Source organism: Bufo bufo, chromosome 3 (assembly GCF_905171765.1).
Source record: "Bufo bufo chromosome 3, aBufBuf1.1, whole genome shotgun sequence".
NCBI classification, from domain to species: Eukaryota; Metazoa; Chordata; class Amphibia; order Anura; family Bufonidae; genus Bufo; species Bufo bufo.
In genome coordinates, this window is record NC_053391.1 from 352505684 (window position 1) to 352532133 (window position 26450).

A 26450-nucleotide genomic window follows, 5' to 3' on the forward strand; every position below is an offset into this window, starting at 1 on the left:
TTTGCGTATCCGAAATATCAGTGACATTCAGTCTAATTTTTTTCGCCACTGGTGGCAGCTATATTACCTGCGCTACATCTCCTGTATAACGTTTGTTATCCGAAATATCAGTGACATTTAGTCTAATTTTTTTTCGCCACTGGTGACAGCGACATTATCTGTGCTACATCTCCTGTATAACGTTTGCGTATCCGAAATATCAGTGATATTCAGTCTAATTTTTTTCACCACTGGTGACAGCGACATTATCTGCGCTACATCTCCTGTGTGCACAGCCTAAAAATATCAGTGACATCCAGTATACTTTTTCTGTAGACGGTGTCCGCTGCGGACAGTTACATCTCCTGTATAACGTTTGTTATCCGAAATATCAGTGACATTTAGTGTACTTTTTCCCTCGGCCGTTCACATTTCTATGCAAAGTGTAGGTACGGTTCTGTATTTTATTTTTACATGAAAATCCACGTGTGATTTGTAAGGCAGGCACGTACCCTGGTGAAGTAAAGCTTTGGGTGGCACTGAGGCTATTTTCCAGCCTGTGTGCACGGTGACGGCAGCAGTGACTACCCGCCAGCAGTGACTACCCGCCAGCACTCAGGCGGCCGAAACGTCGCTGTTACTACTGCTGACGTCACTCCCTGCCTGTTTCCAATTCACCACGTGACCGTGAGACCCCGCCTTTTTACCTCTCGCTGCCTTGTGGGAAACGGGGAGCTAAGCTGCGTGAGGAGGCGAGAACGAGGCAAGATGGACGCGGGCTTCTTCCGCGTGAGTACGGGGTGTTCTAGGCGGGGAGGGCGGTACAGGGAACATTATGGCGGGACGTGGGCTCGTGTACGGGGTGTGGATCACACCGGCGCCTGTACAGCCTGCGTTATCGGGCAGAGGCCTGTGAGCGGAGGTCGAGGCCTGTTCTGGTGCGCTGGACGGACAGGACTGAGCCTCGTGTGCTCCGTGCTGTGGTAATAAAGCCAGCACTGGGACAGGAATGTGGGGGGTCCCGGGGGTCCCTGCCTGCACTCTGCCGCATTGGCCGCTGCTGGCAGCTGTAGTGTGCTGCACGCCGAGCGGGAATCCAGAGCTACCACCTCCCCCCGAAAATATCAAATGATCAGATGCCCGGGAATCCCATCACTAAGGGCCAGCACAAGTATTCCTCTAAGTGGGGGAGCCGTTCAGGTGAGGACTGACTGTAACTGATCCTCCTTAGGTCCCTATGAGCTCACACTTCAATTGGTCAGTGATTGTGATCAAAAACAGGAGGAACTCTACTTTTTCTTCAGGCTTCACTACAGGTTTTGGCTCACAATAACAGATGGCAGTTACAGAAGTGTGAACTTGACCATAGACCAGGGATGGGTAAACTCATTGACAAAGAATGAGGACAAAACGGAAGCGTTTTTTCTGGTATTGAGCCCCTAGGACGGATCTCAATACCGGAAAATATTACCGCTTTTGTGAAAGTAGTCTAAGCTAGTTTCATATAGCCAATTAAATTCCAGTATTCTCTTCTGGCGTAGGAACAGACGTACTGGAATTGTTGGACCCATTGTATGCTGGACACACCTGGCGCCATTCACTATAGGGGTTATATGACAGATCCCATCCACGGCAATGGGGTTTGCGTGTTTTCCAGCATGAGTACCGCCATTCTGCTGGACAAAATAGCACTGTATCAGGCATCGGCAAGCTCTGGTGAAACTACCACTCCCAGCATGCACACTTGCTTGTCTGTTGTCAGAAGTCACATAGAAGTGAGTGTGGGGCATGTTGGCGTGCCGGAGGTTGCTGATCTCTGTTCTGGAATCTCGGAAACTCAGTCAAACAAGGGGGCAGCTTTACTGGCAGAAGCGCGGTGCCCTGAATGGAGGACAGGGGGCAGCTTTACTGGCAGAAGCGCGGTGCCCTGAATGGAGGACAGGGGGCAGCTTTACTGGCAGAAGCGCGGTGCCCTGAATGGAGGGCAGGGGCCCACGGTGCATTGCATAAAAAAAGCATTTCTCATTTTCACAAGAACGGTATGGTTGTTTTTTGGGGGCACCTACCCTACATGGCGGTATGCTTACTTTGGAGGTGACAAACTCCCTAAAAGTTACTATATCCTGGGTTTTCTTGCTTCTAAATATTGTTGGCCTGTCCTCAGCATAGGTCATCCATATCAGGTGTGCAGGGGCCCCTGCCAATCCGCTGTTTGAAGGGGCCACAGCGCTCCGGAGTTTCAGCCTCTTCTGTGTGTACCTGCATAGTAGCGGTGCTGCAGTGTCATTATTGTGGAAGTCTGCCCCATTCACACGTGCTATAACATCCACAGTATGTTCCTCGCTTGCGCGGTTTGCATGTCTGAGAGCTGAGGGTCAGCTCCAGTGAATTTAAAGGGAGAGAACTGGAGGGAATGCCTGTGACAGGTGCCGGATACATGGCCCTCTACGTAGTTACATCCTCATACAATCAGATTGCACTGGGCATGTCGCCTCCCTCGGCCTGTGATTGGCTGAGAAAGCACTTCCTGTGTTCCCGGGGGATAAGAAAGTACAGAACAGCAGGAGATTGGTCAATACCTCGTTGTGAGCTGGTCACAAGACAATCCATTTAATTAGCTTTCTACAAGTGTGCTTGAAATGGGGAAATTGCATTGTGGGCATAGTGAGATCTGTACAGCACTGTGTGTTATCTTGGCAGCATGAATATCTGCACCTAGGGCTTATTATAGGGAACGTGCGCTCCCAATAACTGGTCCATACAATCAATCAGCTAAGTGGTGGCTGATGGGGCCTGTCATCAGGATGAGGATGCCCGCTTGTCTGTGACATGTGTAATCAGGGGTGTGGCAGCATGGTGGCTCAGTGGTAAGCACTGGTGCTCTGCTAATGTCTGTAAAGCATAAAATAATCAACCGGACTGAACATGGGAGGGATGACTCGGGTAGCATCGGGTGTTATCGTCCATCCGCGCTCACACTGCCAAACACAGAGCTGTTAAGAGTTGTTGCTGGCGTGGCGTTTAGTAAGGTCCTTCATTGACACTAGAAGGAAGCAACCCTAAATGTCAGGTGCCAGTGGTGGGTCTCCAGCCTGTGCACTGTATGAACCAAGGACATGGCGAGGTGCTGCTTACTAATGAACTGTGGATGGGTCCGGAAAATGATTAGTTTCGTGCAGTCTGCCGCCTGTTAGTCATTGGGCACTAACTAGTCACAAGTCCTCTGGTACATGTATGTTTTCAGCTGCTTTATGGAAAGCATGTGCTCATACATGTCTCTTGAGTTGACTTGTGTCGCACGGCTGGTAGAATACCCGCATCCACCGTACGGCCTAAACTAGCCATCAAGTCACTGCTCATGCTGGGCCTGTATTTCTGTGGAGCCACTGAAACATTCAGACGCCAGAACAGAAACGGAGCTTCTGAAGAGCTAAATAATGAATATCTTAAAGTACAAAAATTCTAATCGCCGCACTCTCCATGTATTAAAATGAAACAATAATAAGAAATAATAATTTGCAGCGCTGTTGTCCCAAAACGCCCGTTCTATGTAAATGTATTTGACTTGTCTGTTAGGTTGGGTGGATGACAGGTTGATTCTGGTAAGTTGGCTCTGCAGCGTCTCCTGTATCAGACAAGGAAATGAATAGCTAAACATTGGCAGGACCAAGACACTGTCTGAACTCGGGTGAATCTTCTGCGTAGACGTTAGGAAGGAGTGGCATTCTCCACATGGGCGGATTGTATTACATTCTGTGGTACTGGCTACGTACTCCGTGTTTTCACCTTTTGGATTGTGGTATTGGGAAAACATTTAGGGTCCATTCACACGTCCGTATGTGTTTTGCGGATCCGCAAAACACGGACACCGGCAATGTATGTTCCGCATTTTGCGGACCGCACACAGCCGTCACTCTCATAGAAAATGCCTTTTCTTGTCTTCAATTGCAGACAAATACGACATGTTCTATTTTTTTTGCAGATCCGCCGATGCGGACATCACATTTCAGCCTCATTGAAAATGAATGGGTCCGCACCTGTTCGGCAAAATTGCGGAATGGATGCGGCTCCATTTTGTGGACGTGTGAATGGACCCTTAATGTCAAATTGGATGAAAGTGAAAAATCTAAATATTTATCCCCGTCAGTGATCACTGTAACGGAAAAGAATCGGCTGGTTCACTGTTTTTCTTTGCTTCACCTCCCAAAAGAATTGAAAGTGATGAATAAAGACTACAGGTTGCTTGGGACAAGCTCAGTACATGTAACTAAAAAGTTATGGGGTCAGAATATGGCGATGCAAAGAAAAGCTCAATTCCTCCATAGTTTTATGGGTTTTGTTTCTATGACGGCCCCTATGAGGTTAAACTGTCCCTTCATTTTCTGGGTCAGTACGATTACAGCGATACAACATTTAGAACGATTATCTCGCTTTAATACTAGAAAATAAAAACTTTGGAAAAAGTAAATTTTTCTTTTCCAGTTCCACCCAATTTGGAATTATTCCCCACTGCATTGTATGAAATATTAAATGGGGCCATTACACATTACAAAGTCCCACAAGTTGTGGAATGAGAATAGCGAGAACACGCCAGCACCGCCTGGACGACTTCTGGTGCAAGGACCCGGCCCAGTCCGCAAGTAATCCAGTAAAAGGAGGTCGTTGGTAGCGTTACCGCATATTCTGTGGAGATGCGTCGTTTATATTAATGAAAATAAAGATTGGCGACTCCTAGTGGGATGCATGATTTTGCTAAAACACATGGACACAATCACTGGGTACACTAGTAACTGGACCACCAATGATTACTTGTGAGCCACGGAGCGTGCGTGAGAATACTGAGCTAGACGAGAGGGTGTATAGAGCAGGGGTCGGCAACCTCCGGCACTCCAGCTATTCGGAAACTACAACTCCCAGAATCCTCTTCACTTCTAGGGGGAGTTAAAGAATAGCTTAGTAAGTGTGCATGCTGGGATTTGTAGTTTCACAGCCGCTGGAATGCCGAAGGTTGCTGATCCCTGGTATAGAGCATAGTGGTGCCAGCCCCTCGGTGTGCAAAATAACTGATTTGCATATTAATTAGAGATCATGGCAGTGGTTCACTCTAGAAACAAAAGGTATCCATTTAATCAGCATGATCAACTCTAGCATATGCCAGGTTTTAGTAGGGTTGGTCAGGTTGACAGACGCTCTTTAATGTGTCTTTTACACAGCCGGTATCTCCATAGTCGTCTCAGATCTGCATTTATAGTCAGTTTGACCTGGACAACCAGTGACGGGATATGAATATACTGCAGGCACTGATTGTCTAGTGTCTCTGTGCAAGAGCTTATTCACACCACCATTTCTCTGTTATAAAAATGTTATTCACACGTCCGTTGATTTCATGGCTCCTTTTCCCTAGTATGAGAAACTCTGTGCATATCCTATTCTGGTTCATTGTTGTGGATTCGATTCTCTCCAAGTATGAGAATGTGCTATCTGTTTTAACACGTATGGAAAATTGGACATGGTTGTGTGAAAGTGCAGTCCGTACACTTCAGGGGCATTGCCGGGTTCCATCAGATTTCAGTCGATTGCTTCTTATCACTAAAAACATTTAAAATGGGCATCCCATTTAGGCAAAGAAGATGACAAATCTACCTTCCCAATCCCAGGTCTGCCCAAAATAAAATGTGGTAATTGAAGTACAGCTGTTGTCTTGCTGCCCTTTTTGAATTTTCTTTTCTCCTCTGTTGCACAGGGCACCAGTGCGGAGCAGGATAATCGTTTCAGCAACAAGCAGAAGAAGCTCTTGAAGCAGCTTAAGTTTGCAGAATGCCTGGAAAAGAAGGTAAGCATCCTCAATGGCGCATAGTATTGATGAATTGATTTAAATTAAAGGGTTTGTAATCAGCAAAATCGTTATGTATCTGGCTGACATCAGCGATGTGCTAATGTCAGCAGAACATAACTGTGTGACTTATATCTCCCTGTCTGCCGCCATTCGCGCAAAAAATATTAATACTTTTATAATATGCAAATGAGCCTCTAGGTGCTAGTGGGGCGTTGATTCGGCACCCAGAGGCTCCGTCCTCTCACCATTTGACGCCCTTGTAAAGATGATTGACATCCTCGGTCTCCTTGGTGCCCCGCAAATCACGCGCCTGCGCCGTCCATTTAAATCGGACTTCCCTGCCTAGCATTAAAGAGGTTTTACCATCGCATACAATGGGGGCTTATCGCTAGGATATGCCCCCATTGTCTGATAGGTGAGGGTCTCGCCTCTGGGACCCGCACCTACAATGAGAACGGAGCGGGGAAATGAACGGAGGGCACACTGCGCATGCGCAGCCATCCTCCATTTCTACGGGGCTGCCAAAAATAGCTGAGCGCTGGCTCGGCTATTTCCGTCTTTCCCAATTGAAATGAATAGGAGCAGGGGCCGTGCGTGCCCAGTGCGCTCCTATTCACTTCTATGGGAGCAGCGTTTGGTGGTGGACGGACCCTGGGAAATCCGGGGTCCACCAGCCACAGCTCTCCCCGCTCCGTTCTCGTTGTAGGTGCAGGTCCCACCTCTGGGACCCGCACCTTTCAGACAATGGGGGCATATCCTAGCGATATGCCCCCATTGTATGTGATGGGAATACCCCTTTTAAAGGGGTTATCTGAGGATTTATATTTCCTCTGGATAGCTCATCAATATCACATCAGTGGGGGTCTGACTCCTGGAACCCCTGCCGAGCAGCTCTTAGAAACGGCCGGCAGTCCGTGAACTCTGGAGAGTGCGGTGCCTCCCTGAAACAGCTGATTGGCCGAGGACAGGTCATCATTAACCTGATTCCTTTGCTGGCTTGATTAATTTTTCCATTACATTATACACTCCTCATTTCCATGGTTATGACCACCTTGCAATCCAGCAGCGGTGGTCGTGCTTGCACACTATATGAAAAAGTGCTGGCCTTTCTGGTGACCGGGGCCGTGGGAGTGAGCCTAGACTGGCGCTTTTTCCTCCGTTGCTGGATTGCAGGGTGGTCATAACCATAGAAACAAGCAGTGTATAATGTGATGGAAAAATAAAGCCATCCAGCAAAGGAAGCAAAATAGAAGCACGATACATTAGTAAGTGCCTTGTATTAACTTTCTGTACATGATAAATGCCCCTTTAAGCTTCCTTTTCCTCCTCACTGCCATAGCGCTGTGTTGAGTAGGAGCAGGGGACTCGGTATGTCCATTCTAGTTATTGGTAGCTTTCTAGCTTTTATAGTAATTATGTCTTTGTAAGTGCAAAACTTTTTTAAAGGGTATATCTTCTGTTTCAGGTGGAAATGAGCAAAGTAAATCTGGAGGTCATAAAACCTTGGATAACGAAGCGTGTGACAGAAATATTGGGCTTCGAGGATGATGTGGTTATAGACTTTATTTTCAACCAGCTGGAAGTGAAGGTATAACTCATTGAAGGTTTCAGACATTGATATCTGTTTTTTACTTAGCATGTACATTGTGTGAACATTCAAATCGTTTAAAAACCATTGTCGTGGCTTAAGTTTAGATGGTGGTACGTGGTATTCAGACTGCAAGTCAGGAAGACGTTTTTGTTTTGCTGTGTGAAATGGGTTAGATGGCAGTTTTCTAATGATGATGTGATTTATGATTTAAAAGGCCTGAACCAAATTGGAAGTTATTCCTTTCGTGTGACGTATAGCACCATCAACTATTTAGGGCACAGCAGAGTGAGTGTCCAATGTCGCTCTGACCCAACTCTTGATGCAGTGTGTGTTCTGGAGGTGAGTTGTGTTACAGTGGATGAGCAAAGGCACAGTAAAACTATGTACCATTTATAAAGGGGGAGAAGAATCCATACTAAAATTACACTCGGAAATGAAAAGTTTGGAGAGAGAATATTGTTTTGTGGCGTAGTGCTGCTAACCTCTGAACACAGAGCAGATGGGGCGGGCAAATGATTGTTAGTCACCTAGAATAAGCTCAATAAAAAGGATGGGGACATCGCACAGAGTTGGGTAGCTTTAAAAAAAAAAAAAAAAAGCTTGCACTTGGCACAGGACAGTAAAAGTTTAAAGTATCCTTCATACTTGTGCCATTTATTTTATAAAGAACAATGTCCATTTTAAATAATTCTTATCTTAAAGGGATTACTTTTATAGCTAGAATACCACATTATGATCATTGGGGATTCTGACCTCTGCCCCCCACACACACTGATCCATAGACTCAAGTGGGTGCAGCACTGAGTCGCCTTTCATTGAGAATGAAGCAGCACAACTGTCGGGTGTCTGGGAGTACTACTGTGCAGAGCCAAGCAAATAGTGAAGGGAGTGCAGCACTTAATTGGTGCAATATGCAATCACTTGAAGGGATAGTCCCTTAAATAGTCCCACCATAGCAAAGTATACCTTCTCCACAAGATAAGTGATGGGTGTTTAATCGCTGGAAGTCCCACTGCTGTGCTTCCCACTGATCGAGAAAAGGGGTCTTGTCCAAAGCCGCCCCCCCCCCCCCCCCCCCTTCTTTTGAATGGAGAGGTGGTCCATTTGCTGTCTGGGACTGGTGGATATGGCAAGCACAATTCTCTGCCATTTTATCAAGTGAATGGAGTGGTAGTGCAAATGCATGGCCACAGCGCTTGATTAGTTATCAGCAATTTCGTCGATAGGTCATGCATTTCTGTGTCCCTTCTGAGTTTTTTTTTTATTTTTTATGTTGGCTTTTAGTTTTAACTTTTTGTTATTAGGCCTCCCTATTCCTTAACCGGTCCACTCTTAGGGCTGATTCACACGACCGGAAAACACAGCCCATGTGTCAGCCGCATGTCCTGAGCTGCAGTCAGTTTGGGAGATGTGGCCGACACACAGGCCTCTGTTCCTGGACCTAGCTAGTCGTCTAAATCAGCCCTTAACCCATATAAAGTGGTTGTTTGGATCTAATTGTAGCACCTTGCGTGCCTGTTTTAATTTTGAATAAGTTAATTTTTTTTATGCTCTATTCTGCACTGCCACCAAACAGCAGTCACGGGCTGCAATCATCACAGGTCTGATTTAATTGGGTTAGTAGAAAACTTTTATACATTTCTGTTTAAACTCATGCTTTTGAAATAAAGAGTAGATCTTTGATAACCTTTTTATATTTGTGGCTGTGTACTCATTATTGCTTGTTCATTTTTTGCAATTTAGATAAATGGTATAACATTAAACTCAAGGTGGTTGAGTTGCTGTAGGCAGTCGGAAGCAAGCCAAGCGAACGCCTTTCTCTCCAGGGGAACTTGGAGATACCCAAAACCTCCCCAAGGTTCCAAGAAGAGGCTGAAGACTGCTGGAATCTGTGCTTTGCTTGTCACAAGGACCCCTATTGCTTCACTATGCAAGCGATGTGTGAATTTGTCCAGTGTTGAGAAACCTTTTAAGCCTTTGTGGACTATAACTGTTCTGAACGTGTCACCCACCAGTGTAGTCTATGGACTGTGTACGTTGCAGGGGAATGCATGAAACCCATTCTATTATAGCAAGTGATTTCAGTAAAGAGTACCACTTCTTAGTGAGTAGGTAGGATAGATTCTAAGTAATTTTTGCATTTTACTGCAAGCTTTGCCAACATCCACAAAGGATTAACAGGCAATATAATAAGGCAAAATATTCAATCTTTGCCAGACTATAAGCCACAAAGACATAGGGAAAGCTAAACTGCTTCTCACAACTGTACAAAACTAGATGCATATAAAAAAGCACACTCTCTGTAAAGTAATGCTTTTAGTACTCACCTGTAAATTTTCCTGTGGTTTCTTTTGCAGAACCCAGATTCCAAAATGATGCAGATTAACTTGACTGGCTTTCTAAATGGCAAAAATGCCCGGGAATTTATGGGAGAGTTGTGGCCGCTTCTTTTGAGTGCACAAGAAAATATTGCTGGCATTCCTACTGCATTTCTTGAATTAAAAAAAGAAGAAATAAAACAGAGACAGGTATGTTGATTGTGATGGCAAAGGTTACATGCAAATGCTAGACTCATTTGTGTGCTATGTCTGTGTTGGGGCATCAGAACGTTTTTGATGACAGATATTGGAGATATTGTGCATATTGGGTTTATTCTTTGGTCCTGGATTCAGCCCAGTCCACAGTGTAATGTTCGGAGCTAGTTACTGCAGCACTGCTCTAGGGCGGCAGCTAAAGATTATTTTAGCAATCGAGTATTCTACCAATTTTTTTTTTTTTTTTTTTTTTTTTTCCCATTTAATTGAGTACTCCTAATGAGAAAAAGATAAAAAATTAATAGACTGTTTTCCTTTATGAAAACTCATCAGACCCCCTGCCATCAGTCCCCAACACCCTTCATTCCCCCCAGTGCCATCATCTCTTCCCCACCCAGTGCCATCTCTCCCCTAAGGCCAGGCCACTCTTCAGTTAAACCACGGACGCACGGTCCGTGAAAGCCTAGCCTGCCCTCCTGACACCCGTGTCATTGGTTGCTATGACGCTGTGCACTTCGGGCGCCCGGCCATAGTCGCGGCCCCACCTCCTCGGTGTCACCAACTTGCATTTCCAGCATGGGCGCAGCCGACACAATCGTTCCGCGCTTCTCTGGGCCTGACGTCACACACTGTCAGGTCACGGCGTGCGTACGTCAGGGTGTACAGAGCAGGACCATGGACGTGCTGTGGAGTGTCCGGAGGCCCCCCTGCTGGAAAGGGGTGAGTATTCACTCCTGCTCCATGGTCACGTGGCACAAACAAATCCTCGATGCAAAAAATTTGCATGGAGAATTTTTTTTGTTATATATATTTTTTTTTTTTATAATAAATCTTTATTACATTTTTCTAATTTTTACATAATTGTTCAATAATCATCTTATTCTTACATTATTACATTACATATAAATATTTCTCGCCGATTCTATTGGGGGACACAGACCATGGGTATAGCTTAAGCCACCACTAGGAGGAGACACTATGCAAATAAGAAAAAACAGCTCCTCCACTGGCTATACCCCCCATGCTCCAACAGGAGGACCCCAGTTTTAGCTTAGTGTCGGATAAGGAGGTGACATTCCTGCTCCTGCAGGGTTGTCCCTGTAGTCTTTTTCTTCTCTGGTTTGTTTTTTTCTAAACAGAGGACGCATGGTGCATACCTGGTCTCTCAGTGGAGCAAGCGCCGGGGTCGAATGGACGTCCCCGGCTACCTCCCTTTCCCCCCAGAAGATAAGTGGAACCGGGCTCGACCTGCAGCTCCGGTGGCCTACCAGATCCGGGGTCACCTAGTCCTGCCCTCTATCCAGTGCACTGCCACTCCTTGTGCCAGATGACTGAAGAGGTGACCACATGCTGGTCCGGAACAGAGGGGGAAGACTGCAGGACTCGGATAAGTACATCGGCTCTCCTGCAGCTCCCCCTCCCCCCGTGTTCACACTGTGACATGGTTCTTCAGGGCTTACCTGTGGATCTGAGAGGGCCTTCTGGCTGAGAGGGAAGAGGGATTCCTTCTTGGGGCAGTGGCTATTCGCAGCACCATGCTGCTGCGCCTTTTCCCGTTTTGTTCGGAGGACTCGTTATACAAGGCAAGCTGGTAGCTCTGTTGTACCCCATGTCCAGTGTTCAAAGCCCCTTTCAGACTCTAAAATATTTGCATCCTGGCGGCGGGTGCCATTTTCGGAGCCGGGGTCTGCCTTTCTTCATGTTTCCCGCGCGCACTTTTTTTACCGCGGGTTTTTTTTTTTTTTTTTTTTTTTTTGCGCGATCTGTGACGCGACTGGGGCTCTTCCACTTTGCCTCAGCACTTCTCCACGCTTGGCTGCTACTCCAGCTCCTCACAGGTCACAGTAGGACAGATGGTGTTCCTCAAAACTGTAGGAGACCCTGACTCCGGGATTGCCGCCGTCATGCCAGGCCGGGCGCCCCCCCAAAAATCTATAGCGACACCTCAGGTCCCACTGGGATCCTGTAAGGTATGCTGCTTGCCACTATCGTTTACAGGCTCCTGTGACTCTTGCCCTGCCTCGGGACAGCATCATCCATCTCCTCCTCCCCCCTCCATCAAACCAGCCCAGTCGGAGCCCTCCTGGGCCTTTGCCATAGCTAGGGCGGCCGCGGACTTGTCCCAAGTCTCACGTGGCCATGGCCTTTATGGAAGGCCCCCCACAGAGGACGCTCGACCGTTAAGAGGCAGCGTGCACAGCAGCATCCCTCCTTGGATGACTCTGCTTCTCCCCCTCGCCTGGAGGCGTATTCAGCCTCTCCCCTTCGTGGGGAATGCAGGTCTGAAGGGGAAAGGTCCGGCTCGGACGAGGACACGGAACCGGAACCCTCGCCTAAGCTCTCCACCATGGTGGCAGACTTGGTCACGGCGGTCCGTGACACCTTTGACATACAGGGGGAACCTCCTTCTTCTAGTAGCCAGGAATTCCCCCTTTTCCACTCCAGAAGGGGTGACGCACCAGAGGCAGTGACATTCCTCATTCATGGGAGTCGCCAAGGTCCTTTCTACGGGTACTTTCACACTAGCGTTTTTCTTTTCCGGCGCTGAGTTCCGTCCTAGGGGCTCAAATCCGGAAAAGAACTGATCAGTTTTATCCTAATGCATTCTGAATGGAGAGTTAGGCCTCTTTCACACTTGCGTTGTTGGGATCCGGCATGCACTTCCGTTGCCGGAGGTGCCTGCCGGATCCGTAACAACGCAAGTGTACTGAAAGCATTTGAAGACGGAACCGTCTTCCAAATGCTTTCAGTGTTACTATGGCACCCAGGACGCTATTAAAGTCCTGGTTGCCATAGTAGGAGCGGGGGAGCGGTATACTTACAGTCCGTGCGGCTCCCCGGGCGCTCCAGAATGACGTCAGAGCGCCCCATGCGCATGGATGACGTGATCCATGTGATCACGTGATCCATGCGCTTGGGGCGCCCTGACGTCACTGGAGCGCCCGGGGAGCCGCACGGACGGTAAGTATGCTGCTCCCCGCTACACTTACCATGGCTGTCAGGACTTTAGCGTCCCGGCAGCCATGGTAACTATTCAGAAAAAGCTAAACGTCGGGTCCGGCAATGCGCCGAAACGACGTTTAGCTTAAGGCCGGATCCGGATCAATGCCTTTCAATGGGCATTGATCCCGGATCCGGCCTTGCGGCAAGTCTTCAGGATTTTTGGCCGGAGCAAAAAGCGCAGCATGCTGCGGTATTTTCTCCGGCCAAAAAACGTTCCGTACCGGAACTGAAGACATCCTGATGCATCCTGAACGGATTACTCTCCATTCAGAATGCATTAGGATAATCCTGATCAGTATTCTTCCGGCATAGAGTCCCGACGACGGAACTCTATGCCGGAAGACAATAACGCAAGTGTGAAAGAGCCCTAATCTGTTCAGGATGTCTTCAGTTCAGTCTTTTTGACTGATCAGGCTTTTCAGAAAACCGTAGCATGTTGTATTTTTACCTCCGGCCAAAAATCCTGAACACTTTGAACGCCGGATGCGGCCTTTTTCCCATTGACTTGCATTAACGCCTGATCCGGCGCTGTGTGTTCCGTCAAACCGGATCTGGCTTTTGCATGTTAAACCCGAAAAATGAGAAAAAAAAGTTAGTCCATAAATGGCGGGTCCGTTTTTTCCAATGCATTTTTTCATTGTGATCAAAATCCTGATCTCCTTTCAGCTAGTCTGGAGAGCTCACGTTCGAGACGCCTGGACCCTGAAAATTGTAACTTCTGGTTACAAGCTAGCATTCGCTTCCAGACCTCCGGAACGTTTCTTCCCTTCTCGGGTTCCGAGTGATCCGGCCCAAGCCTCGGCCCTTTTACAAGTGGTCTCTTACCTTCTGATCCGGGGTGTAGTTGCCCCAGTTCCTCTGGAGGAACAGGGTTCTACTCAAATCTCTTTGTGGTGCCAAAGAAGGAGGGATCTGTACGTCTGGTCCTAGACCTGAAGCTCTTTAACAAGTCCCGTCGGGTGCGGAGGTTCCGGATGGAATCCCTCCTCTCCGTTATTGCTTCTCTTCTTTCAGGGGAGTTCCTTGCGTCAGTGGTCATCTGGGACGCCTATCTGCATGTCCCTATTGCAGAATCTCACCACACATTCCTGCGCTTCGCCATTGGCGGCCGTCATTATCTCTGGTGCCCTACCTGGGCGACATACTGATAAAGGCTCCCTCTCGTCCCCAGGCTGAAGACAGCGTCAGGTTCACTGTTCAGACTCTGAAGCAGTTCGGCTGGCTGATCAGCTTCTCGAAGTCCTCTCTCCAACCTGCCCAGAGGGTGACCTTCCTGGGGATGATTCTGGACACCACTGCAGCCCGGGTATTCCTTCCGGATTACAAGTCGGATACGGGAGCCGGTGTCTCGCCTTCTGCATTCTCTGTGTATCTCCATCAGGAATTGCATGCAGGTTCTGGGGCTTATGGTGGCCTCCTTCGAGGCTGTTCCCTTTGCCCAGTTTCACACTCTGCCTCTGCGACAGGCGATCCTGTCCTTCTGGGACAGGACATCGAGGGGTCTGGACACTCAGATCCGCCTACCGCATCGGGTTCGCATGGGACTCCCGTGGTGGCTGTCCCCTCAGAATCTGGCTTCAGGGAGATCCTTCCTCCCAATCGCCGATGCTAGTCTCCAGGGTTGGGGTGGCTTTTTCCGGGCTCGGACTGTTCAGAGGGTGGGTCAGAAGTGGAAGACCGCCTTCCGATCAACATACTGGAGCTCGGAGTAATTTTTTTCTGTCTCATTGGACCCCCCTCCTAGCGGGTCTCCTGGTAAGGGTCCAGTCGGACAATGCCACAGCTGTGGCCTACATCAATCTTCAGGGCGGAACCCGCAGCCGGACAGGTGATGCAAGAGGTGAAAAGGATCCTCCAGTGGGCGGAAGCTCATGTTCCAATATGGTCTGCAGTGTACATCCCAGAGGTCGAAAACTGGACGGCAGACTTTCTCAGCTGCAACAGGGTAGATCCGGGAGAGTGGTCTCTGCATCAGGACGTATTCGAGGACGTCTGTCGCCGTTGGGGCTGCCCGGACGTGGCGCTGATGGCGTCCAGGCTCAACAACGAGGTTCCTGGCCTGAGCTCGGGATCCTGAGGCGTACGGGGTGGACACTCTGGTGTCTCCGTGGCGAGACTTCGCGCTCCTCTGTCTTCCCACCACTGCCGCGCTCCTCTGTCTTCCCACCACTGCCTCACTCCCAACGGTTCTTCGCAGGGTCGCGGCGGAAGGGATCCCGACCATAATCATCGCCCCCGTTTGGCCTTGCCACGCCTGGTTCTCGGAAGGCACTCGGATGCTGGCAGACATTCCCTGGCCTCTTCCTCTCAGGGAGGACCTGCTGTCTGTGACCTCCATCTTGAAGTAGAGGGGCTTCTCAGACTCTGTCGTGAAGTCCATGATAAGAGCCAGGAGACCAGCTTCCTCCCAGATATACTATCGTACCTGGAAGGCCTTTCTTGCCTTTTTGCGAGAAGTTAGGTGTTTTTTTCACTTTGTTTCTCCGTTCAGGTGATCCTTTCTTCTCTCCAGTCGGGTCTTGAGATGGGAATGTCCCTGAGCTCTCTGAATGGTCAGGTCTCTACTCTGGCCATTTTCTTTCAGCGGTCTCTGTCTCTGCTCGGTCCGGTGAGGACCTTCCTACTGGGGGTGGCGCATTCGGTCCTTCTGTGTGTCCCTCCCCCCCCATGTCCAACTATGCATTTCCTGGCTTGGAACAGTAGTTTAGTCGCTACCTCCCTATGTTGTTTTTTTTTTTTTTGGTTTTTTTTCATATTACTCGACAATTTAATCGAGTACTCGTTGCAGCTCTACATTGCTCCCATTCACAGTAACCAGCTCCATCCGTTTCTGAAGATATTGCAGAACAGCTGATTGGCAGTCTGACTGCCACCAATCTATTGATGGCCTGCAGCAGAGTTTTGATCTGTCTTCTTGATGTAAACTTCCTGCTTCCCACTTTCTAGGACTTTACTATCATACCAGATCTAAACTCTACCTGTAGGAAGCATTTAAAGTCATGATAGATTAGAGATATCTTCGGCAGTGAAGGGGTTCAAACATGGTTACATGGGTCTCTCCAGGTGTTTTTTTTTTTTTTTTTTTTTTTACAGATAGTTTATTAATTTAACATGCCTAGTTCTAGTAATCAGAATGATGCATCATAGCAGACTCGCAGAAAGATCTCTGCAGAGTCTTATATACTGTAATAAGTGCACAGAGCATTGCCTAGACTGGGAGCAGTTATACAACAGACAGAGCTTTCTGTTTCTGCCTCTCTTTTTTTTCTTTTTTTTTCCCGCACTTGCTGAGAATAGCTAATCACTGGGGGTGACTGGTGTTGGACTCCCGCCCCACCGATCTGAGCATAGGTCATCCCTATCTAGACCTGGACAACTCCTTTTTAAATAAGTCTTAAAGCATAAACTGATATTGTTTGGTATCTTCTCGTCCATGACAACCTGTACTATACGGTGTGTGTGTGTATCTATTCATTCTCTCCATTAAAACACTGATCTTGATTTTGTGCCTAGATTGAGCAGGAGAAGTTGGCAACTCTGAAGAAGCAAGACGATGATAAAGATAGACGAGATAAAGAGGACAGAGATAAAAGAGATCGATCTAGAAGTCCAAGAAGGTGACTTTTAAATCAACACTCATTTGTTGCTTATCTGTGTGGTCTAAAAGTTTAAGCCGTTATAGAATTGCCTTAACTGTTTTATTTTCTCTAGGCGAAAATCTAGGTCATCTTCACCAAGGAGGAGATCATCCTCACCGCGAAGGAGGTCTCCAAGTAGAAGAGAGAGAAAGAGAAGCCCCTCTCATTCTCCACGGCACAAAACAAAAAGCCCTAGTCCTTCTCCTCCTCCTCCAGTTCTTGACCAGGGAGAGCCGGAAGTTCAAGAACCTGAGCCATCTCTAAAAGTAAAGGAGCCATTTGTACAAGAGGCAACATCATCTAGGTAACTATGAATGAACTGACCTTTTTGTAGCCCTTTTGGTACGTCCACATGTGACTGAAATGCAGCAGATTTGCTATTGTGGATTTTTGTGAATATATGCACAGCTTTGTACAGTACCAGGAATTCTCATCCATGTGTTGCAAAAAAATCCACAGCAGAAACTAATGCAGTGCATATTTTAGTAATGCTAGTTAGCGATCATCTGGCAGTGTAATACTGCCGATTACACAGCGCACACTGCCACGGACAAACTATTTTTAAAACTAAAAAAGATTCCAATTGCCCAATGAACGAGCGTTTGCTTGTTAATCAGGTAATTGGAAAAATTTGTCGGTGGCAGATTGTGCTGTGTAAGCACTATCTGCTGCTGGAAACTGATTTAGTATGGGGACAAACGATGGCATAAGATCGCTCCTTCCCATACCGTGGAGGAGATTGCTGCATATAATAGCAGCAGTCTCCTCCGCTAGCGAGCAGGCAATTGCCAGAAGGAACACATCCTTCCCGAAAAATGGCCTGCTTAAACTGCAGGTGTATTAGGGTCCTTAGAATGGTAAATAAGACAGGATCCAATTGATTGTCAGAGCTTATCCTTTCTTTGTACAATGACCTCTGCACAGGTCACAGGGCATGCCTAGAAAACTCCCATAGAAGTCAGCCTGCTTTGTAAATGCTGTTAAGAACAGCTCAGGCAAGATGGCCGCCCCCATAATCATGTTCAGGTAATAAAATAAAAAAATCTGCAATTAGAAACTGAATTTACCACTGCTTCAGACTCTAATACGAATACTTGAATTTGCTCTAAAAAATAACAATCTGTTTAATAGTTTTAGTGAATTGTGTATGCAGTTTATACAAAAATTGTTAGTATTTTTAAATAGTTTTTTTTACTTAAAGTGAAATCTGTTGGACCTTGCTGTGGACAGCACTACTGTTTTTGTGCATGAAGCCTTTCATAGACGTGTCTACCTAATTTCATGCTTTCCCTTGGAGCAAGCTTTGGCATCCATGTGTTTTTGTTCTCTTCTTCCAGTGACATAGTTAAGATCTCTAAACCTGATTCTGCACCAGAAACTAAGGATGTATCGCCAGAGCCAAATTTGCGGAAAATTAAAGAGGAGCGACATCGCCACAGGTCTCGTACACGTTCAAAGTCCAGGTCTCGTTCCCCTTCCCATTCTAGACCACGGAGACGGCATCATTCGAGATCTAGGTAGATGTTGAATCTTTTTGTGATTTTAATTTTTTATTTTTCCATTCTTAGTGCTTTGATTATTAAGGTGATTTTATTTAACTTGGATCTTTAGTCTTATTAAAGATCTTAAAGGCTATGTACATCTTTGGAGGAAACCTTTGTTTGCATTTTACTAATTTTTGACAAAAAAAAAATCATATTTTCAATTGGCCTTTATTAACAATTGAGCTGTTCTGTCATAAAGGGTTAACTGTTTTTCTAACTGGTACTTTCACTTTTCTCTTTGTGTTGTCATCTAATAAACCTTTTCTCTAAACTACTAAGTGGTCATAAACATTGTAACTACATTCTTATTAGTAACTGAGCTATTATGAGTGTTTATAATGTCAGAGCAGAGATGAGGAGCCCGGACGGAAAAGAGAGAATCCAGAGGCTGCTACAAGAGCATCTCAGCTATGTACAGGAAAAAGGCTCCATATTTCTAATAATGACCAGTTGAAAAAATGATTCTTAGCTCATTAGTATGCACTAATAAAAATATGCCCCCAAAGGTGTACATTGCCTTTAATACAAGGTTTATATAATAGGTCTTACAGTCCAAGGAGGCGTCCTAGCCCCCGACGTAGACCATCTCCTCGACGGAGAAGCCCCCCTCGACGAATGCCGCCTCCTCCTAGACACAAGAGAAGCAGAAGTCCTGTTAGACGGTATTTGCTAATCTTTTGTTCATCTTTGTTAATGGTGATTGTCATTGTCAGTTTTTAGTATATACATGATCTGACATTTATTACACTGAACAATGGCTTTTTAAAAAAATAAATATATATATATTATGACTTTTTTTTTCTTCAAATGCTCAGTAGGAGACGTTCATCAGCATCTTTGTCTGGAAGTAGTAGCTCATCATCTTCATCCAGATCACCGCCACCACCTCCTAAGAAGCAACCCAAAAGAATTTCTTCCAGCCCACCACGTAAGCCACGCCGCTCATCTCCATCTGCTAGTCCTCCACGAAGACGATATAGACAGTCTCCACCTCCAAGTCCTCCACAGAAAAGGCGTTCCCCATCTCCACAGCAGTCATTACGTTCAAGAAAGCCTAGAGGGTCCGTTTCACCTGCTCATACTTCAGGTAATCACAAACATTTGGCATAGTTACTAAGCGATACCATTCAGTACCCTGCTGTGTGCTGTAATCTATTTGTTGCTGTCCTAGTTTATATTTAGGTTTTGGTGTATTTCTTTACAGCATCAAAGCACAAAATTATAGAGAAGCGGAAAACGCCATCACCTCCTCCAAAACCACGCAGAAGGGAAATATCAGAGTCTGGTAGGTCATAAAGTTTACATTAGTGTCTATTCCCCAATATAATGTATGACTTCAGTTTTATATTAATGGTAGAGCCTGGCCCCATTGGTTGAGAGGTACCGCATATCTGCATCTATGGCACCAACCTTGTAAATCTGTCTCCTGTAATAGAGGGCAGTTGTTTATTGGGCCCTATTAAACCGGTATAGGAGAAGTTGTCTTTGTTTTGCTTGTATTATCTGAAATGCTGCGGATCTCCGTCGTGGGTTTTCATGAGGCTAAGGTCTCATGCACACGACCGTTCTGGTCCGCATCCGAGCCGCAGTTCTTGCGGCTTGGGTGCGGACCCATTTACTTCAATGGGGCCGCAAAAGATGCAGACAGCACTCCGTGTGCTGTCCGCATCCGTTGCTCCGTTCCGAGGCCCCGCAAAAAAAATATAGCATCTCCTATTCTTGTCCGTTTTGCGGACAAGAATAGGCATTTCTACAATGGGCTGCCTGTTCCGTTAAGCAAATTATGGAAGGCACACGAGCGGCTTCCGTGTTTTGTGGATCCGCAATTTGCGGACAGCAAAAAAAAAAAACTGAACGGTCGTGTGCATGAGCCCTAATCCACAGCGTACTGTACCAGCAAAGTGAATGCGTTTTTAGCAGTTATAATCCATACTCGTTTCATTGTGGCTTTCACCCTTTAAAGTGTAGAGCTAAATCTTTGTCAAGTCTTGCCACAGTAACTATGAAAAGTCAAGCAAGACTGCTTGCTGTGCTAAAAGTAGAATGGAGTGACTTCAAAGAATTTTATCCAGAAAAGCATCCGCTAATCTTTTATTGTTGAAAAAATAAATAGAATATTCACATGTGGATGGTGAATAATATTTTTTAAGATTGTCCCTTTTAAATGTCATGCTACTCTGCTCTTTTCCCTGCATTAGGTGACTGCACACTTACTGCCCGCCACTCTCTGCAGAACATATATATATATACTTTCCAATTTGAATTTTAAGACCCACTTTGATTTTGCAGATGATGATAAGGGAGGCAAAATGGGAACATCTGATTCCGTACAGCAGCGTCGTCAGTATAGGAGACAAAATCAGCAGTCCTCATCAGGTAATTGTGTTATGGAGAAAGAGATAGTGATGCTCTAAAAAGTAAACATTGTGAAAAACTTAGAGGACCTTTCACTTGTAAAAACAATGTGAACTAAGTATGCTGACATATAGAGCGGCGCCCGGGGATCTCACTGCACTTACTATTATCCCCGGGTGCCGCTCCGTTCTCCTGCTATGCCCTCCGGTACCTTTGCTCTGTAAGTTATAGTAGGCGGTGTCTTCCCTTGTCCTGTGGGCGTCTCCTTCTCCTAGGCTGCAAAGCTGGCCAATCGCAGCGCACAGCTCACAGCCTGGGAGGTTTTTTTCTCCCAGGCTGTGAGCTGTGCGCTGCGATTGGCCATCGCTACAGCCTAGGAGAAGGAGACGCCCACAGGACAAGGGAAGACACCGCCTACTATAACTTACAGAGCAAAGGTACCGGAGGGCATAACGGGAGAACGGAGCGGCGCCCGGGGATAATAGTAAGTGCAGTGAGATCCCCGGGCGCCGCTCTATATGTCAGCATACTTAGTTCACGTTGTTTTTACAAGTGAAAGGTCCTCTTTAAGTACTGCAAGTAGAAATTGATGCCTTTCTAGAACCTTGGCTTGCTTCACAGATCTTTTCATTTAAATGCAATGGAAACCTCTGAATAATATTATTGCATTCTAGATTCTGGGTCATCCTCCTCATCAGAAGATGAACGGCCAAAGCGCGCAGGAGTAAAGAATGGGGAAGTTGGCAGGAGACGTAGGCAGTCTACATCAAGAAGTCCATCCCCTTCTCGAAAACGGCCCAAGGATCCTTCTCCACAGTGAGTACCTCTGTAGCTGAGTTTTCTTCTGGCAATACAAGTCTTATACCTGCTGCTAAAAATGGAAATCTGAAAATGCTCATAAATATTTCTTAGCAGTTTAGGCCCCAATAACATTTAGTGTAAGGTTGTGCAAACCGCAGAGAATGTCAGGCTCAGGCAACATTCTAATGTGTATGGGGACCGTTTCTGACCATTGTGTTTTTTTTTGTTTTTGTTTTTTTTTCCTCATCCACTCCTTTTTGTTCTCCTAAAAATAAGCCTATGCAACTTTTATCCTCTATTCCCACTGATTAAAAACACACACTTGGCAGCACCAAATTTGTGTGTATATGGGAGAGCACTGTCGGTTATGAGACTATAGAAATCTTTTAGACTCTGTTCACACTAACATCTTTGGTTTAGAACAGATCAAAGGAGAATTTTTTTTTTTCTGTCCTTCCTTCAAAAAGCCACTAAGAAACTAACTGAATTTATTCCAATCAGAAAGTATAATTCAAATGAACAGCCCATTTTTAACAGAAGTGCTTCTTTACGTTTTTTATAAAAGTGACCAAACCGATTAAGCGTTCATTCACACATCTGTGGAATGGGTCCGCATCCGTTCTGCAATATCCAGAACGGGTGCGGAGCCATTCATTCTCAATGGGGCAGAAATGGATGCAAAGAGCACACTATGTGCTCTTCGCATCCGCATTTCCCGAGTGCGGCCCCGATCTTCCGGGCCGCAGCTCTGGAAAAAAATAGAACATGTCCTATTCTTGTCCGCAATTGCAGACAAGAGTAGGCAGTTCTATGTGGGTGCCGGCCAGGTGTATTGTGGATCTGCAATGCACTACAGACCTGTAAATGGACCCTAAGGCCCCTTTCACACGGGCGTTGCGGGAAAATGTGCGGGTGCGTTGCGGGAACACGTGTGATTTTATTTTTTTTCTCCGCGCGAGTGCAAAACATTTGTAATGCGTTTTGCACTCGCGTGAGAAAAATCGTGCATGTTTGGTACCCGAACTTCTTCACAGAAGTTCAGGCTTGAGATCGGGGTTGTGTAGATTGTATTATTTTCCCTTATAACATGGTTATAAGGGAAAATAATCGCATTCTGAATACAGAATGCATAGTAAAATGGCGCTGGAGGGGTTAAAAAAAAAAGAGAATTTTTTAACTCACCTTAGTCCACTTGATCGCGCTGCCCGGCTTCTCGTCTGTCTCCTTTGTTGAACAGGACCTGTGGTGAGCATTTATGACAGGAACAGGACCTGTGGTGAGCATTTATGACAGGAACAGGACCTGTGGTGACGTCACTCCGGTCATCACATGATCCATCACATGATGGTAAAAGATCATGTGATGACCGGAGTGACATGACCACGGGTCCTGTTCCTGTAATGAATGCTCACCACAGGTCCTGTTCAACAAAGGAGACAGACGAGAAGCCGGGCAGCGCGATCAAGTGGACTAAGGTGAGTTAAATATATTTTTTTAACCCCCTCCAGCGCTATTTTACTATGCATTCTGTATTCAGAATGCTATTATTTTCCCTTTATAACCATGTTATAAGGGAAAATGAATGATCAGGTCTCCATCCCGATCGTCTCCTAACAACCGTGCGTGAAAATCGCACCGCATCCGCACTTGCTTGCGGATACTTGCGATTTTCACGCAACCCCATTCATTTCTATGGGGCCTGCGTTACGTGAAAAACGTGCAAAGAGGAGCATGCTGCGATTTTCACGCAACGCACAAGTGATGCGTGAAAATCAACGCTCATGTGAACAGCCCCATAGAAATTAATGGGTCGATATTCAGTGCGGATGCAATGCGTTCACCTCACACATCACATCCGCGCAGAATACTCGCCCGTGTGAAAGGGGCCTAACAGTTTAGCTGGGTTCCCATCACTTTTTTTTTCCCCCATCCGTTCACCGTAGAGTTCCATTTGTGAAGAAAAAGTATGCATTTTTTTTATTTTTACCATTGTAAAAAAAAGTTTTGTTTTTTTTTACCAGACTGCAGGATACAAGAATGGTGTGCTGCGTTTTTTTAATCCCTTTTTTTTTAGGTCAGAGGCATAAAACCTGATGTAAACCAACCCTAAAAAATTGTCAGTGAGAACATAATTTAATTATGAAGCGCAAGTCTCTTGGCTTCTGCTTTTTTGGCCTCCAGCTGTGTACCTGTAGCTGTCAGGGTGCTGCTGTTGCCAGGCATTTTGGCTTTCATGAGGCAGATTTTCCCTGGCATCCAAAAGCCAACAATGCTAGAAGGGTCCTTTTTGTTAGTTGGTCCCAATGAGAGCCCTCCACCATCTTTGGTGTGCAGAAGGATGCTGTGTTTTTTTTTTTTGTTTTGTTTTTTTTATAAATGCGCTTGAACTTGAATCTGTTTGTTTCCTCCTTGCTGTCAGGATGCAGACTGTGAAAAGGTGGCAATCACCTCCGCCTAAAAGGTTGGTGTAGGTCTTTATAATAGTCTACTACTAGATGTAGTCGATTAGAATTTGGTACTGTTTTTACTATGGCAGTCTGTGCCTTAAAATGAAATCTGACAGCTCGGAGCCTCAGAATATTAATTTTTTTTTACACCAGTTTCTGGCATAAATAATGAATGTGCTGTGGCTGATGGCCCCATCCTTGCCACCCCCCCTTTTCAGAAACCTGGGAAGGGCTGCGTAAATATGCCAGTTGTGACAGTCACAGTGGCATTTAAATTTGCAAAACTAAGTTTTGTGACTATTACGCCAAAAAACTGGCATTGGAGAATTATAAATTCCCCCTTTGTGTTTCAGTTCTTTGTTTGTTAATGAATTAAAACTATCTTTAAGGGTCTGTAAAATGTTAGACTGAAAATGGATCGCACATCCTCAATACTATGTTTTCATCGAATAAATGCTTCTCAGCATAATTAACATCGCTTCTCAGCGCGATATATAGTATACCTAACCCTATGTTGCATACTGTACATGATATTTACAAGTGATCCACTGGACCCAGGAGGTCAAGAAGTACGGTTTCAATAGTCTGGGACTATAATTCCTGTTTCTGGCCTTTTCTCTAATTTTTAAAATATAACTTTTATTTCTCCTTTAATAAACGATATAGCCACAAAAAAACATATAAATTTAAAACAACATATGGAGGGCAATACGGTTAGGGGACTATAGGCTTAGCATCCACTGCTTGTCTATAGGTGAGCTGAGATCTTTATTTATCTCTTGCAAATGATTGCAAAGTGCGTGTCTAATGTCAGCCGACATCAGACACCTTGCAGCTGACGCTCGTAGGATTATTACCCTACCTACAGTGCTATATTTGTCCAAGTCCGATATATTTTATCAAGCACTCATAGCGGCTCCTACCGCCCGCACTTGTACCTATTTTCTGCCCCTATAATATACATGTATAAGCGGCGTCTGCAGATCGCCGTCCAATTAATCATTCTTTTGCCCTGCCATAATCATTAAAAACGAATGGTGCAGCTCCCCCGACATGTTTCACCGCGAGATGCGGCTTCTTCAGGGGGGTAAGGAGCTACTACCCCCCTGAAGAAGCCGCATCTCGCGGTGAAACATGTCGGGGGAGCTGCACCATTAGTATTAATCATTAGTATTAATCATTGGTGGCAGTGGCCACAGGGTCCCCTCTCACCTCTTCCTCACTGGCAGCTTCTGATCGGAGCCCCAGCTGTGTAAGCCTGGGGCTCCGATCGGTTACCATGGCAGCCAGGGCGCTATTGAAGCCCTGGCTGCCATAGTCTGCTGCCGTGTGCACAAAGCACAGGGCAGCAGGGAGAGTGTGAAGTCCTATTCACTCTGATAGAGATCTATCAGGGTGAATAGGACAAGGGTTCTAGTCCCTAAGGGGGCTAAAAGTTAGTTAAAAAAAATATTAAGTATAAATTAAAAATATTTACAAAAAAATATACAAGTTAACGATAAACATTCATTTTCAGCAGATTTGTGTAGGATTTTTTTTTTTTTTATATATATATATATAAAAAAATTCACAGAATATCTGTATAAATGATCGGCTATCGGCCTGAAAGTTCCCAGATTATCGGTTCTAAAAAATCAATATCGGTCGTTGCCTAGTAGATACTATAGGTTGCGCTGAGAAGCGATGTTAATTATGCTGAGAAGCAGTTATCAGATAAAAGCATAGTATTGAGGATGTGTGATCCAGTTTCATTCTTACATTTTACATGTGTAAGGGTCTGTTCACAAGTTCAGGATTTTGTGGGGGGAAAATGCAAACATTCTTCATCTTGTGCATATGAATGGGGTTTTTGCAACCCATCTCAGTGGTACAGAAGGTTTCTGTGCAGATTTTTGTCCATGACACCGGAAATGAAATCTGTAAATCTAAGAAGCATGTGGCTAATACTCTTGTGGATTTATGGCACATTGGCCTCTAATTTCTTCCTTAGATCCTAAAGTAAATATGGAAATCTAAAACATGTGAACATGACCTTAGTTATTGCTGCGACCAGACTTATTTTTATCCTTTATACTTTTTAAGCATAACATATCCTCCTTGCCTAATGATTCACAGTAACTTAAAGGGGTTGGCTGGTTTCCTATCTTCGATCGGTCTCCTATCTTCAGAACAGGTCATCAGCAGGGCCAGACTACCAGCACCCCTGACGATCAACATTCTCCAATGTTTACCTGCTCGTCGTTGACATTGCAGCGAGGAGCAGTGTAATTACAGCTCCTCCATCCCATTTACTTGAATGGGAAGGAGCAGTTACACTTCGTCTGCTCCTTTCCATTGAAGTGAATGGGATGAAGATGCTGTAATTACATCTGCTTGCTGCTGCAATGTTGACGACAAGCAGGCAAACGGTGAAGTACGAGCGCTGCTTTCTCATCAAACAGTTGATATCGGGGGTGCCATGTGGCTGTTTTGTAAAGCATATCTCTAAATGCCGTTAAAGAGGACCTTTTCATAGTTTTTTTTTTTAAATCTTTTTTAACTGCGTATTTTTACTTACATGGGGAGTACCCTCTGCCCATGCTGCCAGAATTTCTTTTTTTTTTTAAAGACTTCTGCTATTAGACCGCACCACAACCAGGAAGAAGGAGACGCCCACTCAGAAATACGAACGTCCCCTCCTCCCTGTACCGATGCTCTGCATCAAAACATATTGGGCGACAGA

The 26450-nt window shown here is 45.8% G+C and overlaps 1 protein-coding gene across 11 annotated transcripts in view; it reads left to right on the forward strand.

Annotated features, from left to right (window-relative positions):
* The first annotated feature begins 666 nt into the window (after positions 1-666).
* Positions 667-26450, forward strand: part of SRRM1 (serine and arginine repetitive matrix 1) — a 31383-nt gene continuing 5599 nt past the window's right edge. For 3 of the 11 annotated variants that reach the window (XM_040424474.1, XM_040424476.1, XM_040424481.1), the window contains exons 1-13: positions 667-768; positions 5723-5812; positions 7281-7403; positions 9764-9934; positions 16457-16560; positions 16655-16885; positions 17919-18098; positions 18668-18787; positions 18941-19212; positions 19330-19410; positions 20415-20501; positions 21155-21296; positions 23701-23742. In XM_040424474.1, the coding sequence (XP_040280408.1) occupies positions 748-768; positions 5723-5812; positions 7281-7403; positions 9764-9934; positions 16457-16560; positions 16655-16885; positions 17919-18098; positions 18668-18787; positions 18941-19212; positions 19330-19410; positions 20415-20501; positions 21155-21296; positions 23701-23742 (1664 nt within the window). In that variant the 5' untranslated portion in view covers positions 667-747. Of the gene's footprint in view, positions 769-5722; positions 5813-7280; positions 9935-16456; positions 16561-16654; positions 16886-17918; positions 18099-18667; positions 18788-18940; positions 19213-19329; positions 19411-20414; positions 20502-21154; positions 21297-23700; positions 23743-26450 lie in introns of those variants that run through there. The other 8 variants (XM_040424477.1, XM_040424480.1, XM_040424483.1 and 5 more) reach the window with 7 other exon arrangements.